Genomic DNA, 15559 nt, shown 5'->3' with positions numbered 1-15559 from the left:
AGACTTTATGACTACTAACTAAATCATGCCACCAAGTGCCACGTCCAATCCCCTCTTGAACACCTCCAGGGATGGTGACTCCACCACCTCCCTGGGCAGCTAACAACTCTCTCTGTGAAGAACTTTCTCCTAACCTCAAGCCTAAACTTGCACCCTCAACTCTTCAGTGCATTGGTCCCTTTCCTCCCTTGTTCCATTAAGGGCAAGGAAGGGAACCCCTGGAGCATGGGATCTGCAGTACCTGGAGTATGGGATCTGTGCCTCTAGCACGCAGCCTTCCACAAGAAGCAACATCAGCCTTGCACGGTGCTTTTGGGTTAGAGTTTAGTGTGGTGCTTTATCCTTGTTTAAGACAGATGTAGGCATGAACCAGGGGATTATCTGTTTTGCTGGAAGGGGCCCTACATGCCAGAATTTTTTCAAGATTATGCCTTTTTGCTGTTTACTGAGGCTGCAGTTATAGATGTGGTGGAGGGAGAGCAGCCCTTCTCTCTTGGGCAGAAACATGATGCCAACACTTCTGTTGCAGAGCCTGAGATGAGCATGTGGTGTCTCAGCTAAATCTGATGTTCAGGATTTTTTGAGGGTTTTTTTGCACATCCACAAGTTAGTTAATTCCCCCTACTTCTGTTTCCTTATTATCAAATGGATCCTATAAACGTTCCAGGGATAAAACATGGCCACAATTTCCACATTTCCAAGATTACACTGACAGCATACATTCCTGAAAATCACTTTCTGATTTCTGATGCAAGAAGTTGGGGTGGGACTGGGGGAAGAGGCAGAGCCTTGGGTTCTATTCTCTGTAGACCAGGGTTGAAATCTTGCCCTTTTCACAGTCCCATGGGAATGTCTGTTAAGTATAGAGGCTGATGCAGAGCTTTTCAGGATGCAAAAAGGATACTTTTTTATGCTTCATCCAGCTCCCCTCAAGCTCAGATTCTGATCTTCCTACTTTTCTTAGTAAACCTCATTTAAAGCAAGTGCCCATACTAAAAAAATATCTAACTGGTTACCTGTATATAAAGCTTTTTCTTTTAGTAGAGAATAATTTGGGGTTAAAGAGGCAAAGGACCAGTGAACTGAAATCATTTAGTGGAAATGTATGAGAGAGTAAATTACCTTGGAAATTAAACCAGTGTTGCTGCATATCAGGATAATAAACCTTGTGAGGTAAGTGGCTGGACAGCAGCCAAGCAGAAAGGGACCTGGGGGTACTGGTTGATAGTAGGCTGAACACGAGCTAGCAGTGTGCCCAGGTGGCCAAGAAGGCCAATGGCATCTTGGCCTGTATCAGGAACAGTGTGGCCAGCAGGAGCAGGGAGCTCATTCTGCCCCTGTACACTGCACTGGTTAGGCCACACCTTGAGTCCTGTGTCCAGTTCTGGGCCCCTCAGTTTAGGACAGATGTTGACTTGCTGGAACGTGTCCAGGGAAGAGCAACAAAGCTGATGAGGAGTTTGGAGCACAAGCCCTATGAGGAGAGGCTGAGGCAGCTGGGGTTGCTTAGCCTGGAGAAGAGGAGGCTCAGGGGAGACCTTATTGCTGTCTACAGCTACCTGAAGGGAGGTTATAGCCAGGAGGGGGTTGGTCTCTTCTCCCAGGCAACCAGCACCAGAACAAGAGGACACAGTCTCAAGCTGCACCAGGGGAGGTTTAGGCTGGATGTTAGGAAGAAGCTCTTCCTAGAAAGAGAGATTGGCCATTGGAATGTGCTGCCCAGGGAGGTGGTGGAGTCATCATCACTGGAGTTGCTTAGGAAGAGACTGGATGGGGTGCTTGGTGCCATGGTTTAGTTGACTAGATAGTGTTGGGTGATAGGTTGGATTTAATGATCTCAAAGACCTTTCCAACCTGGTTAATTCTATTCTATTCTATGTTGAGATTAGAATATATCTGCCTATGCAGGAAGAAAAGCAATCTCCTCTGCCACAAGGAGTAAAAGAAATGGGAACTGTCATGGGTGTTATTATTTCTCCTTCTCTTCCTTAAAAATTATTTGGAGTGATGGAGCATGATACTCTGAGAAGAGAATTACTTACAGCTCCTGTCTAACTGTCATTGTGCTTTTAATTTCTCAGCCTCTCAACATTGCCTACAGTCACATCTATAGCTCCTACCGCAATTTCGTGGGGCCACCTCATTTCAAGACGATCTGCAGGCTTCTTGGCTATCAAGGCATCGCAGTGGTCATGGAAGAGCTGCTGAAGATCGTCAAGAGCCTGGTAATTCTGAGCTTAACTCTGGCAATGGAGAAACCTCGCCTTGAGAGATGCAGGCTGGACAGTCAGCCTGGGCTTTGGGTTCAAGGTGTTTACATCAGGACACTTTCAAGTCCCTTGAAGCAGCCTGAAACACTTGTATTAACCATCTAATTTTCACTGTTGCTGAGGAATCCCACTGGTTCCTGTGAGATGATGGAGTGTTTCCACCATCTCAAAGTGATCAGCCACCTACATCTGGGGGTGGGGGAGCTGGCATGCTGCTTTGTGAAAAGCCACTAGGAAGGGTGGGACATGACACTTGCAGTCCCTAAGCACTGCCTGTGCTGCAGTCTGGGAGACCTCAGAGAGATGTGCTCGTGCTCAGCAATAGCAAAAGAGCACTCTGTCTCATCGCCTTGTGACACCCCTAGAAAGCTGCAGGAAGGTAGAGAGTAGGCAGCAACACTGATGAAACCAACTTTCTGAGGCTTTATAAGAAAACTCCTGCCATAGGTCAGTCCTTATTCAGCCATTGGGTATTCTGAAGCCAGGCTGCCAATAGCCCTCTCTGCTTTCCAGTGCTCCTTTTTCAGACAAGGAATGTGATGGCCAGAGGGAAATGATCCCATGTGCTCCCTAAGGACACTAAGAAGGGATGAGAGAGTGTGCAAGACTTTCTTTTTCACGTTCTGCTTTTCTCCTAAAGCCCTCACTTTAGTGGACAGATCTTTTTCATTCATTATAAACATTTCAATTCTGGTTTGACTGCAATGATGTCATTTTGAACTTGTCCAACAAAGCCATTTAAAACTGAAAATCTCAAGTGTGCATACAGTTTCCCTGCTGCAAAGCACCATAGTTCCTGAGGATGCAATTTGTGTCACCATTAAACATGCTGTAGCTGGTGTGTGACAGCAGACAGCATGCAGCACAAAGACAAAAATCTTATGTTTGGCTACATAGTGTTTAGTGCCTAATCCCCTGTAATGTGTCCACAGGATGCAGGTGTAGAACTCCAAATGACAGCAAGCTCTTTTCACTAAGAAATACACTTTGCTCTTGTCTATATTAGTTCAAAACATCAGATCTGCAGAAACTTGTTCTACATGCACATAAATTCATTTTCTAAACTTGGAGTATCTAGTGACCATTCCTCAGGTGGAAGCAGCATTTCCTGTGCTGGGGAATGACTCCTTTAGTGGCTCTAGTGAAGCGCTTTTTGGATTAAGAGCACAAGTCCAGCTGGATCTAAGACTGAGCCTTGTTTGGATTTCATCTGCAAACAATGCAAACACAGCAAGCTGTATTTTGAAGTCAAAAAATCCATGCAGCTGTGATGTATTATTTGGGAGGAAGCTGTAAAAGCACTCTTAACTCCATATACTTGAGCAGAATTTTATATTTGAGTTAAATCCAAATGAAGCAAGTTCTTGGATTCCAGCTGATGTTTCATCCTGTGCTGTCAGATGTGAACCCATCCATGACCAGGCTGTTTCAAAACCAATGCCAGGAGAAGCCATCATTCCAGTTTAACCTCCCTTTGTCTCTGACAGCTACAAGGCACCATCCTGCAGTACGTGAAGACTCTGATTGAAGTAATGCCCAAGATATGCCGCTTGCCAAGACATGAATATGGCTCTCCAGGTAGGTGCTGGAGATAGTTACTTGAGCAAGAGCTCACCCCCATGTTGGTACAGCAGCTGCCCAGGCATACACTAGCTATTAAACAAGGTTTGTCACCTGGCACACCAGCACAACATGCAGCTGGCCTTGCTGAGACACGCTTGCAGCTGCTTTGCTGTTGACATTGGAACATCTATAGGAAACTTCACCAGGAGCTCTCCTGCTGGAAATTTCCCTTTGAACACACAGATGGCTGACAAGGGAATGTCTCCTGGTAGGTTCTGGTTTGTTTTCAGGACTTTGTAAGCTTTTGTTGTGGTGAATTCATTGGTATTTTTCAAAAGCTCTATTTAGTTGATGCAAAGATTTTTTTGCAGCATGACTACAGCCTACCATTACCCCTCTGAGGAGGAGATCAACAACTCCATATGAATGACAGCCTTTTTCCCAAGGGTTACTGAAAGCACCATGTGCTGGTTGTTGTCAAAGCCACTCTTCATCTATCCACTTAGGCTGCAATTTGTGGTTACGGAAATACAGGCACTGATTAATTGTCTCTTCACCCTAGTTATCAGAGGGTGATTCTGCTCTCACTTTTCTGACTGTCCTTGCTTGTCTTTTAAGGGATCCTGGAGTTTTTCCACCATCAGCTGAAGGATATCATTGAGTATGCAGAGCTGAAGACTGATGTGTTCCAGAGCCTCAGAGAAGTGGGCAATGCCATTCTCTTCTGCCTCCTTATTGAGCAGGCTTTGGTAAGGCAAAAATCCCTGCACCAACAGATCATACTTGCCAGCTCAAGAGTATAAGTGGAAGTGGGTTCTCCAGCAGAAGAGTTTGGGAAATGTTCTTTTCCAGCTTCTCATGTGCTCAGGGTCTATCTCTGGGGCTGTGTCTGCGGCCATGCCCATGGGGACAGTGTGCATTGGTGCTTGGTCACTGGCATCTGGGATTGCTGAAAGAGAATCTGAATACTGGAAGATCTAAATTTAATTCTTGGACCCAAAGCTACCCCTTGTTTGTCCATCACAGAAATAAAACCAACTGGAGCTTATTTCTAGATTGTAAGCTCTCTGGGGCAGGAATCAACACCTTTCTGTACACATATTTGTACAGTGAGAAGCAGATTGAGCCCTTTGCTCTTTTGGGGTGCCAGTGCAATGAAAAAGCACTGATTGATGCTAATGGTGATAGGGATAAAGTAATCCAATGAGAAGGGAAACTCAGCAGAGATGATGACCTATTTCCTATGATTTATCTTCATTGAAAACTTAGCTGGAGTGACAACTTGGTATTGCCCCCTACACAAGTGTTTAGCACATGCACAAGTCTCTCAGGTCGAGTGATGCCCATCTGGTAGAGGGCAAAAGCTATGGCTCGGTGCCCCACATCTTCTTAGCTTCTAAGGTTCTCACACAACAAAATTACTTCTGAATGAATTAATCTCACAGACTGGCCTGGAGCCAACTGAAGTGTGTTCAACACCACAATTTTGTATGAAAAAACGCATGTTTCACATCAGAATGGTTTTAGGAGGGCTGTTTGAGTTTTTGCAGAAACCTTTCAGAAAGACTTCCCTAGCATAAGGTAGAGTTCCAAGCAAAGTCAGAAGGTTTTGTTCTGAAGAAAACAAGAAGGAGGCTCAAAGATTCCGAATTTTACCAACCACAGAGTGCAGGGAAAAGTGAAAATCTCTACCTGTCATCAAAATGGATTATTTTTGCCTTTACCTTTTAACCTTAGTTCCTGGTGAGGTGCATCAAACACGTTCACTGAGCAGTAGTTGCATAAGGTGAAGAAAACTAAGGAGATGTTTATCACCTGTCACCTAGGCTTTATTTTGTAGAATGACTAAAGTTGCCAACTATATGCTGGCAGTTTCTGCTCCTTTTGTGGCTTTGTCACTGCTTTCTGCTATTCTCAGTGTTGGATTTTATGCTGGATGTACTGTATTCACCTTTTCTGTCCCATCTTTAAATAGACACTTAAGGGACCCATGGTGATTTCTTATAGAAATCCTTAATTTCAATGCAAAAATGTTCCTTCAGTCTCAGGAACTGTACATCAGCAGCATACTGGCATTTTAGAATAGCAGAAAATAAAAGAAGATGGTGGGAATTTGGGGATCCCTTTAGGAAGGCTGCCCATCAAAGTCCACATCTGTCTATTTTCCATGCCAGCCAAAGTCTCTCCCTCTCTGATTCCCTGTTTTCCACGCAGAAATAGATTCAGAAGGTAAAAGCTTTTTTGCATGCAGCAGGTACTGGAGGATCTTGGATGTGTAGAGCCATCACGTAATGAGATTGTCTCTCTAATGGGGCTCTTATGCAGCAGGAGCTATTGCTTTTCCAGTGCAGTTATCTTCATAGCTGTCAGAGTGATCTAAGGCTGGTGGCATTTGCTGGCAGAGACAGCTCTAGTGAAGATGTGTGGTCTGCTCCATTCTACCCTCTTTCTATTGTTTTCATTTGAGGAATGAGGGGTTAATTGGGACTACATTTCTAAGCAGAATTCTTACTCTTAGGTATTGGGCCTTGAGGAGGAGATCTATTACTAAGATGACTGATTTTGGGACAGGTATCAGGTGAATGCAGGCTGCAGATGGTGAAAATACTCCCTTTATCAGAGGGGAACAGCAGTGAAAGAACAGTAATCTGGGAAACAAATAGTGTTTTGCAATCAAAGTAACCAAGGTGACAGGCACACTCTGTTAGCATCAGCATCTCTCTGCCCTTGGAGGCACCCCCAAGACTGCTCCTGTCCCTCCAGCACTGTGTCACAAACTGCACTCCCACAAACTTGCTCTCATTCCAGCATCCATGCGCCAGTACAGCCTCCTGCAGCTCCATGCTATGCTGTCCTCTCGCTCCTGGCTGGAAGGTGGGGTACCCACCCGTGCATCCCAAAGAGACCTAGCTGAGTCATTCCATCTGGCCCCCAAGTATCTTTTGCTGCGCTGCCATGCCCTGTTTTCAAGTGTGTCTAAATCTCTACAATAAGCTCAGAACTGAAAGCATGTCCTAGAAATGGACTTCTGTAGGAGCAAACGAATGCCTTGTTGTGACGCAATGCCTCTGTGTTAAACGGCTTTGGTTTCCTTGCTGCTGTTTCCCATTGCAGACTTGTATACAATGTATTGTCAGCCATCACTCCTCAGTCTCCACCTGCCTATTTCTAGGTTTTTCCTCTTTGTGCATCTATGTTTGGGATTATTTTTTCTCAAGTGCATCAGCATGCATTCTCTCAGGTGGCATCTCATGATGTTATTCCTCTCTGGACTTCTGTATTACTCTCCCTGGTGCCTACACTAGTGGGATTCTGATGTGATAGCCCTGGCTGAGACCACCATGTGAACAACCAAATAATTTCAGGCCAATGTGTTATGTATCTGTTTGCAGTAGAGCCATGCATCAGTATATTTTACATGTACACGTCCTGAAATAAGTCAAAGGGTAGTTTCCACCTGGACATTGTAAAAGTAAACAGCAGGAAGTCATCAGGGTAAGATGAAACTGAAACCTCTATGTTGTTTATCCTCTCTGACCTGCAGTGCTAGTAAATGAGACTGAGTATAAACAAAGCTCTAGCCTTGTACAGGCAGGAAGTAACTTACTTGAGTTAAGGAAACTTCCTGGTTTAAATTGAGAGGTATTTCTTGCAGTTGTATTTCATTTAGCTTCAAACCATTGGAGTCACTACTAAGCTGGGTTGGATTTGAATAGGTGCCATAGACATGAATTGTTGTAGTGTTGCCCAGGCCTCTGAGCCATTCACTCAACCCCCTACAGGTATTTTTTAACTTACTTTATCTTTCTTTCTTCCTGCCTCAGTCCCAGGAAGAAGTTTGTGATTTGCTGCATGCTGCTCCCTTCCAAAATATTTTGCCCAGGGTCTACATCAAAGGTAAGAAGCTGAGAGGGAAGCAGTGGACAGACTCAGAGGTCTCTGCCCAGAAGCTGTTTCTCTCCCATTTCTGTTGAGGATTAGTTCTGGCCCTGCTTCCCCCTCGAAACAGATCAGTGGATACAGCCAAATATCAGGTGGAAACAAGTGCCAGGGTTGCATTTTCTGTAGCATAGTCAGACTGAAACCTTAGTCAGTTTGGGGGTTCCCTTAAGGTTTTACAGGCATTTCACAGCCTCTTTGGAGAATGACAGCATGAAATGTCCATCTCAACAGGAGCAATCAGTAACAGGAACATGCTTTTGGACATGTGTGATTAAGCTGCTGCTGGTACTGCAATCGCACATCGCTCCCTTCTCCGCATCACCGGTTCCCTCATTTGCTGTCGGTTTGGCTCTCTGATCCAGTCTGGTTGGACGGTTGCTGGGGGGCAGCTCTGAGCAAACTCGGCGGAAATTGCAGGTCTCCACTTCCTCCTCTCATTTCACTGTTTGCTGCTCGCTTGACAGAAGGAGAACGCTTGGAGGTGCGCATGAAGCGTCTCGAAGCCAAGTATGCCCCACTTCACCTGGTTCCCTTAATAGAGAGGCTGGGCACTCCGCAGGTAAGGATTGCATTGAAAGGGATGGCTTGTTGGAACTTCATAGCAGTCCCCAGATGGCCTTTTGGGCCTTGGGAAAGTGATTTTATTTTTTTTTTTTTACCTTTCTCTTCCCCCCCCCCCCAAAACATCAGTCAGAGAAGAAAATCAGAATCCTTCCCCTAGCAGATGCTTTGGAGGGAAATTTGTGAGCGAGTCCAGAGATGGTGTGTTGGTGCCTCCAGTCTGGAGGGCTGGCAGGGAGCTGGAAGGCAAGGCAAGCGTGTGAGAAGCCAGCTCTGAAAAACTCTCCTTCTCCATTTTAAAAAACTGGAGAATAGCTGGGATGGTTTGAGGAGAAACTTGAAGGGCTGTGCCTGACTCAAATCAGTTGCCATCACTTGCGGTGATCCCATTTTAGGGCTGCAGTGTGGTCCATTTTTAAGCTCATCCATGTGAAGGAATACATCTGAGAATGGTTTCCCTTCTAGCACATGCTTAGAGCTTCAGCACATGCTTAAAATTTCAGCTCCATTTAAGTATCTTCTTGAGATGGGTATCAGCTTGGAAAAGATCTCTTCTGCAGAAATTGACTACCATTAAAATTACCTCCATAGACTGATCAATGTAAGGGGCAAAATATGATCTCCGTTGATATCAGTAGGCAAACTTCCACTGCCTGCTTAGTGGGGCTGATAGGATAAAAATCATTCAAAGCATTGAAGAAATCCACACCCTTTTTCTGTAATGTATTGCTGAGGGAAGGGACACTCAGTTGTATGAGGTGACAGATCTATGGCTTGTAGAAGGTTGGGGGCGGGTGGGGGTTGTTTTTCTGATGGATCAAGGACATTTTGAACTTTGCTTCATTTGAAATCATGTGAAACAAAGGAATTGGCTGAGTTAACTGAGGGCTTTGTCTTACTTTGTAGGCAGTTCTCTCACTTTCCATTGACTGTTTTTTGAAGGAGACACTCGAGAAAAAGAATTCACCTCTGTGTTTTTGTGTCTTTGTGTCGGTCTCTCTCTCCTTCTTTCCATGCAAAATCATCATTGAAATCTGCTATTAGAGTCCACTTGTTGCTTATCCCTGCCATAGTTATGGTGATGATTAAAACAAAAGGTATTTCATGTCCTGCTGAAAGTTAATTTTGCTGTAAACTTTTCCCATGCTCATCACACAGGTACAAATTGAGTGTCAGATCTTTTTTGAGCTCAGATGTAAAGGAACACAAGAGTCGCTTTCTGTAGGTGCTTCCATAGCTTCTAAGCTTGCTCCTTATGCAGTTTTGGACATACATTTGGAAATGCAGTTTTGGACACAGGCCATATGGGATTTTTTTTCCTGCAGACACAGAAGTGCCTTTAAGCAATTGTCCAGAATCTGAGCAGGAGTTGCCAGCTAGATGCCACCCCCAAAACGTGGCCCTATGCATTTCATGTAACTACATGCTGTGAAGGGGCTGGGCCAGAGGCCGCTGTAGTTGGTGAGGATCTGTCAGTCTTTGCAGGTTTTGGGTATGGTGCTTGGAAGTTCGCCAGTTAACAAGCTGTAAAAGAGGAGTGGCACATCTGGATTTGTGCAATGGCAGGAAAATTGTCAGTGATTGTTGTAAGTAATTGGTTTGCACTGGGAATGCAGAAGCAGCTCTTTAATAGGTGATTCATAGAGTAGTCCCTTTAAATGCCAGTCACAAGGTTCTTTAGTAAGAATTCTCAGAAGTGCTTGGTGAGTCTGGGTTTTTTCACTGAAAGAAATGGGATCCTTCCCTTTGGACGACAGAGGGAACAGCTCAGCCAGTGGCATCCTTTGACAACTTAGCTCAAGAGCACCCTTCCTCTCCTGATTTTAGAAATCAGTGGGACCCTAGACTGTGAGACAGATCTGGCAACAATTGTCTAATGATTGTCCAGCTGCCTTCACCATGTTAGTTATCCAGCCAACAGCAGTAGTCCTGTATCAAAGACTGGGATGATGATGATGAATTTTGAACCAAAGTCTGCCTGTGAATGCACATAAATGAGTGGCACTAAATCCTTTGACAGACAGATAGCTCCCTGTCTAGATGAAGATTTCTTCAGAAACAGCATACTAAGGTCATTGGACTAGTAGAAAAGTATCTGTTCTATCACTAGATCTTAGCAAACAGTAGTGCTAACACCTACTCTAGATTTGAAATGGCTTTACTTCTACCGTGTCCCCATTTTGCCATTGTAGTCTACCGTGCTACCATGCTGATCTGTACCCATAAGAGCTTGGGGCAGGTGAGGAGAGGGAAAGTGCACAGCCTTCAGCTATAGATACAGGCTGGATAAAATAAATATTTACTTCCTAAGCAAACACATGCAAGTGGGTGCTGTGAAACCAGTGATATAATTCTTGTGTTTAACAGTTCTAGGGATCCCAAACCTAATCTGGCCACTGCACAGCAATCCAGCTTTCCCTTGATGTTTGCTATTAGTTGAACATTAAGTGATCCAAGGTTCCCAGAACATCCTCAAAATTGTGACACAAGCAGGAACTGTAACACAATTTCAGTAGCCACCAAACTGAAAATGCTTTAGGGTACTGATAGCAAAAGCTAGCAGCCAGGAAAGGGGCTGTGCAGGCATGCTCACAATTTTTTTACAGTGGAATAAAGATGACCCAGGTACACTGAGCATAATTCATGTTCTGTCATCCAGCCAGGACACCTGTGTGCCTGTTACAGCAGATGCCCTGAGCCCCATCATGATTAATTGTAATGTTTATAGGCATTACAGGGACAGCTGGAAATGGAACAAATGCTTAAAATCTACTTAAAGCTCCAGGAAGTCCTCTGGGATAGACAGGGGCTCAGTAAATGTCAAGCTTGCCTCTGCTAAAGTGGTGAGGGGGATAGAAGGCTCTGTCTATGAGGTCAGGGTGCTGGGGCAAGCACAGCAGAGCCAGAGCCTCCCACAGCCACCAGCACGACTCTGACAGGAGTCAGCTCCCATTTCCTGTGTTATTTTTGGCAGCACTGCCACAAAAATCAGCAATGCTGCTGGAAATGATGGGAAACGGGGCACCTAAGAAGATATCAGGGCAGCCAGCAACCTCCATGCTCACACCCAAGCCCCACTCAGTAGGCTGCATGGGGTCAGTGCTCCATGCCAGGGGGAAGCCCTTTGTGCTTATTTAAAATGTCCTTTTCATTTTTTTCTTCTTCTGGGTGAGCAACGGGGCTGAAATGAAGTCAACTCTCTTAAGTTTTCTCTAGTGTAAAAGCTAAATGAGCTCCACCCAAAGGAGCCACTCCAGATTTGTACGTGTAAATCCCAGAGGGGATGCCACAGACATTCTCCTCCTGTGTGAAACTTCCACATCTGGAAAAAAAATGATTCTGCTTTCTTATAAACCACAGGTTTTCCAGTATTAAGGTTCTGGTGGCTTCTCATCTTCCTCAGAGCTTTTTAATACTAAGTACAAAAGAAATCAAGCAAGCTGTAGACTACCTATATTGTAAAGAGATGATGGCAATGTCCTGGGAAGTAAAATGTCCCTGTTGTCTCCTGTCTTATTTTCATAACCTGCAGAAATGATGAGATGAAACCCACCCACGCTGAGTAGCACCAACGGGACAGTGTGCTAGCAGAATTAAGGATCAGTATTTCTGATCAGAGCTTTGCCTTCAGCTTTTGGGTTCTGAAGTACATGTTATTCTTTCAAAAGTTACTTAGCTTGGTGTCATACAAATGAGCACAACATTAAGGCTTCTTCCCTCTGAGGGATGAGCATTCTCTGGTGGGGAGTGCCATGGGAGCAGCCATCAGAGGTAAGGTTGGACCTCGCATGGGACGTGTGTGAATGTTGAAAGAGCCAGGGAGACTGGGAAGCGTTAAGTCCGACGAGAGGATCCAACTGTATTACTTCATCACTTCTGTTTCTTTGATTGTCCTCCTCCTCCTCAGCAAATAGCCATCGCCCGGGAGGGTGACTTGCTGACCAAGGAGCGTTTATGCTGCGGGCTGTCCATGTTTGAGGTGATCCTGACGCGAATCAGGAGCTACCTGCAGGACCCGATCTGGCGCGGGCCGCCCCCGACAAACGGCGTCATGCATGTGGACGAGTGCGTGGAGTTCCACCGGCTCTGGAGTGCCATGCAGTTCGTGTACTGCATCCCCGTGGGCACCAACGAGTTCACTGCAGAGTGAGTGTCCTTCAGCTGCCTTTGTCATTAATGCTTCTCACGAGTTTGTGGGGCCAGCCAGCCCCTGGGATGCTTTGAGAGCCTCAGCCATTGTAGAGGGGGAACGTGAGTCCGTGATCAAAGGACTTGATTGTGCCTGGACATAAAGAGATGCCCAGAGCACTTTCTATCTGAACAGCTGGTGAAAAGAGCAAAGTAAAGTGACATGCCAAGTTGATGTGCAGAAGGAGAAGGTCAATAACCCAAGTCAGAGGCTAAGTCCTCAATCCATTTTACCCTGTGGTGCACCCTTCACAGCCTGCCCCTCATGTAATTCTGCATATCTCAGCTTCCAAGTTCATTTTCTCTAGGTGTATACGCCTTTTCTAGGAATTCATGAAGGAAAGTTCCTGGTGCTATGGTAGGACTTCTCTTACTTAACTCTGTCCTGTCATCTCTCCCCAATCCATCATCTTGTCCTCCTTCCAGGCAGTGCTTTGGAGATGGTCTGAACTGGGCAGGTTGTTCTATCATTGTTCTCCTTGGACAGCAACGGCGCTTTGACCTCTTTGACTTCTGCTACCATCTGCTGAAGGTGCAGAGGCAGGATGGGAAGGATGAGATCATTAAAAATGTGGTAAGTTGAATGATGAGAACCCAAAGGGCTTGAACGAGCACACTTCTCTGTTTTCTGTCTTGCTTTGACCAAACTCGTAAGTGGCAGCCATGCTTGGTGTTAAATCTTACCCAAACTGAACTCATTCACTGTGAGATTTCCATCTTCAGTCTCAGCAGAGAGGCCAAAGTTTTAGTTGACTTGACAATCGAATCTTTTTTTCTCCCAAAGCTTTTCCCTTCTTCCTGGGGTTGGGCAGCTGGACCTGAGAAGCTGATATTTCCAGCAACCATCCTGTGATCTCAGTGGCTTTATTGATAAGTAGCTGGGAGTCTAGACTTTAGAATGGTTAACTTAGGACCACTCACTAACTTTGTTAATGCTCTGTCTTGAGTCATCAAACCCTATAATGAAGTGAGTCACTGGTCCCTGGGAGGTGCTAAGTGGAACTGTAACACGTGTTAAAGCTGCTTTTCTTCAGCAGAAGTTTGCAGCAGCAGGGCAGAGGCACTGGTACTTTCTAGCCGATCAGGTGATATAAGACTCTCTTCCTCTGTTGTTTTTCTCCTTCACCATCCCTCCAGCCCTTGAAGAAGATGGCTGACAGGATCAGGAAGTACCAGATCCTAAACAACGAGATTTTTGCCATCCTGAACAAGTACATGAAGTCAGTGGAAACAGACAGTTCCACAGTGGAGCACGTGCGCTGCTTCCAGCCCCCCATCCACCAGTCGCTGGCCACCACCTGCTAGTGTGGACATTGACCCTGTATGGGTTGGGAAGGGAGAAGGGACTGAACCCAGAACAGCTGGGAGGGATAAACTCGATGGTGTGAAACCTGGCAACGAAGCAAGACTGGGTATGCCTACTACACCCAAGGACACATCTTCCCCCCAGCCCTGTTTGAGTGCATGTTCTTCTGTGCCATCCCTGTGATCGGTTGTACTTGTAGCTTTCAGACTTGGGGGTGGGTGGGCGTGGGTGGGCAAAATGTGCTTTTCTTCCATGAAGTGGTCTGGTTTGTCCCTGTGATTCATCCAAGTGAGCACATCACTCTGAAGCCATATTGCAGCCCCGAATGTGGGGGTCCTGGTGGAGGAGCTCTGCGCATCCGCAGCACCAGGAACTCACTCCCACCACACAAGCAATGGGGCAAATCAACACCCCCAGTGACATGTGCCACCAGCCACCAAGCAGGAGGAGCTGAAGACAAGCCCCTGATTCACTCTTCTGGGGGAAGAAGGAATGAAGGCAAAATGGCACCTGTGCCAGCACCTTGAGGATCAAGTGATGGGCACAGAGGAGCTGTGTTGAACTTGTCTTGGGTGGCTGCATGCCCAGGCTGGAGCTAGCTTCATGCTCTCTGCCATTGGACCTTCTGGCATCTGTTAAGGAGACCTTTGGCATTTTGGGTTTTGGAATTGTAGTGATGCAGTCACCAAATGCTCAGCACTTCAGAGAGGTGGAGAAAAAGAAAATGGCTTATCTTTTTCCCTGCTATGGAACATCCACTTTAATGTAAAGGGTCCTCCCCTGAAGACATCTTTTATGGACTAAAGATTTATTATGGACTACAGAAGAGGTTGCATTCACGTGAATGTGCTCTTGAATATATTAGTTTGGGTGGAAAGAATCATTGCTCCTGAGAGAAGGCAAGGGTAGTTACCTTAAACATAGTTTATCATTAGCTAAGGACAAGAGCTGGCTGTGTAATTTTCATGTGGTCAGGGATGCTAATTTCCCTTGTTCTAGACAAATTCCTAGGGGCACAGTGACCAAATACTATCTTTAGAGAATGGTAACTCTTAGCATGGCTTAGGAAACTTCCCATCACTCAGAGACTGATATTGTTATGAAGAGATAAAATACATGATAAGCATTGAAAAATACCCAGTTTTCCAGGTTTAAAAGCATTCAGAGGGAATTAAAAGTATTCAGAGTCTGTTTCCTTTTCCCACTCAGCTAGTCTAAGATCCCCAGATAATGAGAGTAATTTCAGTCGGAACTTCAAGGAGGATTTCATAGCCTATGGTGTTCCCTGCTTCCCCTCAGTTGTGTCATTGAAGTGATACAAATGCTTGTACTTGAAGTTAAAGCAGATCCAACCTCATGCTCCAAGAGAAAAATCATTCTAGTCTCACCACTAGCAATATTCTAATTTCTCAGCTTTAGCCAGGTCCCAGCAGACAATTGCTGTTCCAGTATACAGATGTGATAATGTATGTATTTCCCTTCCACGCATTTCATCGTGCTTGTAAACTGCATGCTATTACAGATGTTTGAAAGGCAGAGCCTGGGCATTTGTTCTCTCAGAAGGAACATATTATTTAATTAGAAGTGCCCCAGCTGGAGTATTTTGTCTCAGAAAACAACAGCCAGCAGCCTACCATTAGCAAGAGATTTCCCAGACACTCACCACTTACTCCCCTGATAATCAATGAATCCCCAACACGTGAAAAGTGCTGGACATTGTCACACCTTG

The 15559-nt window shown here is 45.4% G+C and overlaps 1 protein-coding gene across 3 annotated transcripts in view; it reads left to right on the top strand.

Annotated features, from left to right (window-relative positions):
- The window catches only part of CYFIP2 (cytoplasmic FMR1 interacting protein 2), a 53488-nt gene extending 38875 nt beyond the window's left edge, over window positions 1-14613 (top strand). For 2 of the 3 annotated variants that reach the window (XM_054168592.1, XM_054168591.1), the window contains exons 24-31: window positions 2082-2225; window positions 3758-3848; window positions 4452-4582; window positions 7658-7730; window positions 8240-8334; window positions 12244-12482; window positions 12951-13098; window positions 13662-14613. In XM_054168592.1, coding sequence (XP_054024567.1) covers window positions 2082-2225; window positions 3758-3848; window positions 4452-4582; window positions 7658-7730; window positions 8240-8334; window positions 12244-12482; window positions 12951-13098; window positions 13662-13829 — 1089 coding nt within the window. In that variant the 3' untranslated portion in view covers window positions 13830-14613. The remainder of the gene's footprint in view (window positions 1-2081; window positions 2226-3757; window positions 3849-4451; window positions 4583-7657; window positions 7731-8239; window positions 8335-12243; window positions 12483-12950; window positions 13099-13661) is intronic. The other variant, XM_054168593.1, reaches the window with a different exon arrangement.
- The last annotated feature ends 946 nt before the right edge of the window (window positions 14614-15559 follow it).

This window comes from Dryobates pubescens, chromosome 16 (assembly GCF_014839835.1).
Source record: "Dryobates pubescens isolate bDryPub1 chromosome 16, bDryPub1.pri, whole genome shotgun sequence".
Classification (NCBI taxonomy): Eukaryota; Metazoa; Chordata; class Aves; order Piciformes; family Picidae; genus Dryobates; species Dryobates pubescens.
The sequence above is the reverse complement of the archived record's forward strand: the minus strand, read 5'-3'. Positions and strand labels throughout refer to the sequence as shown.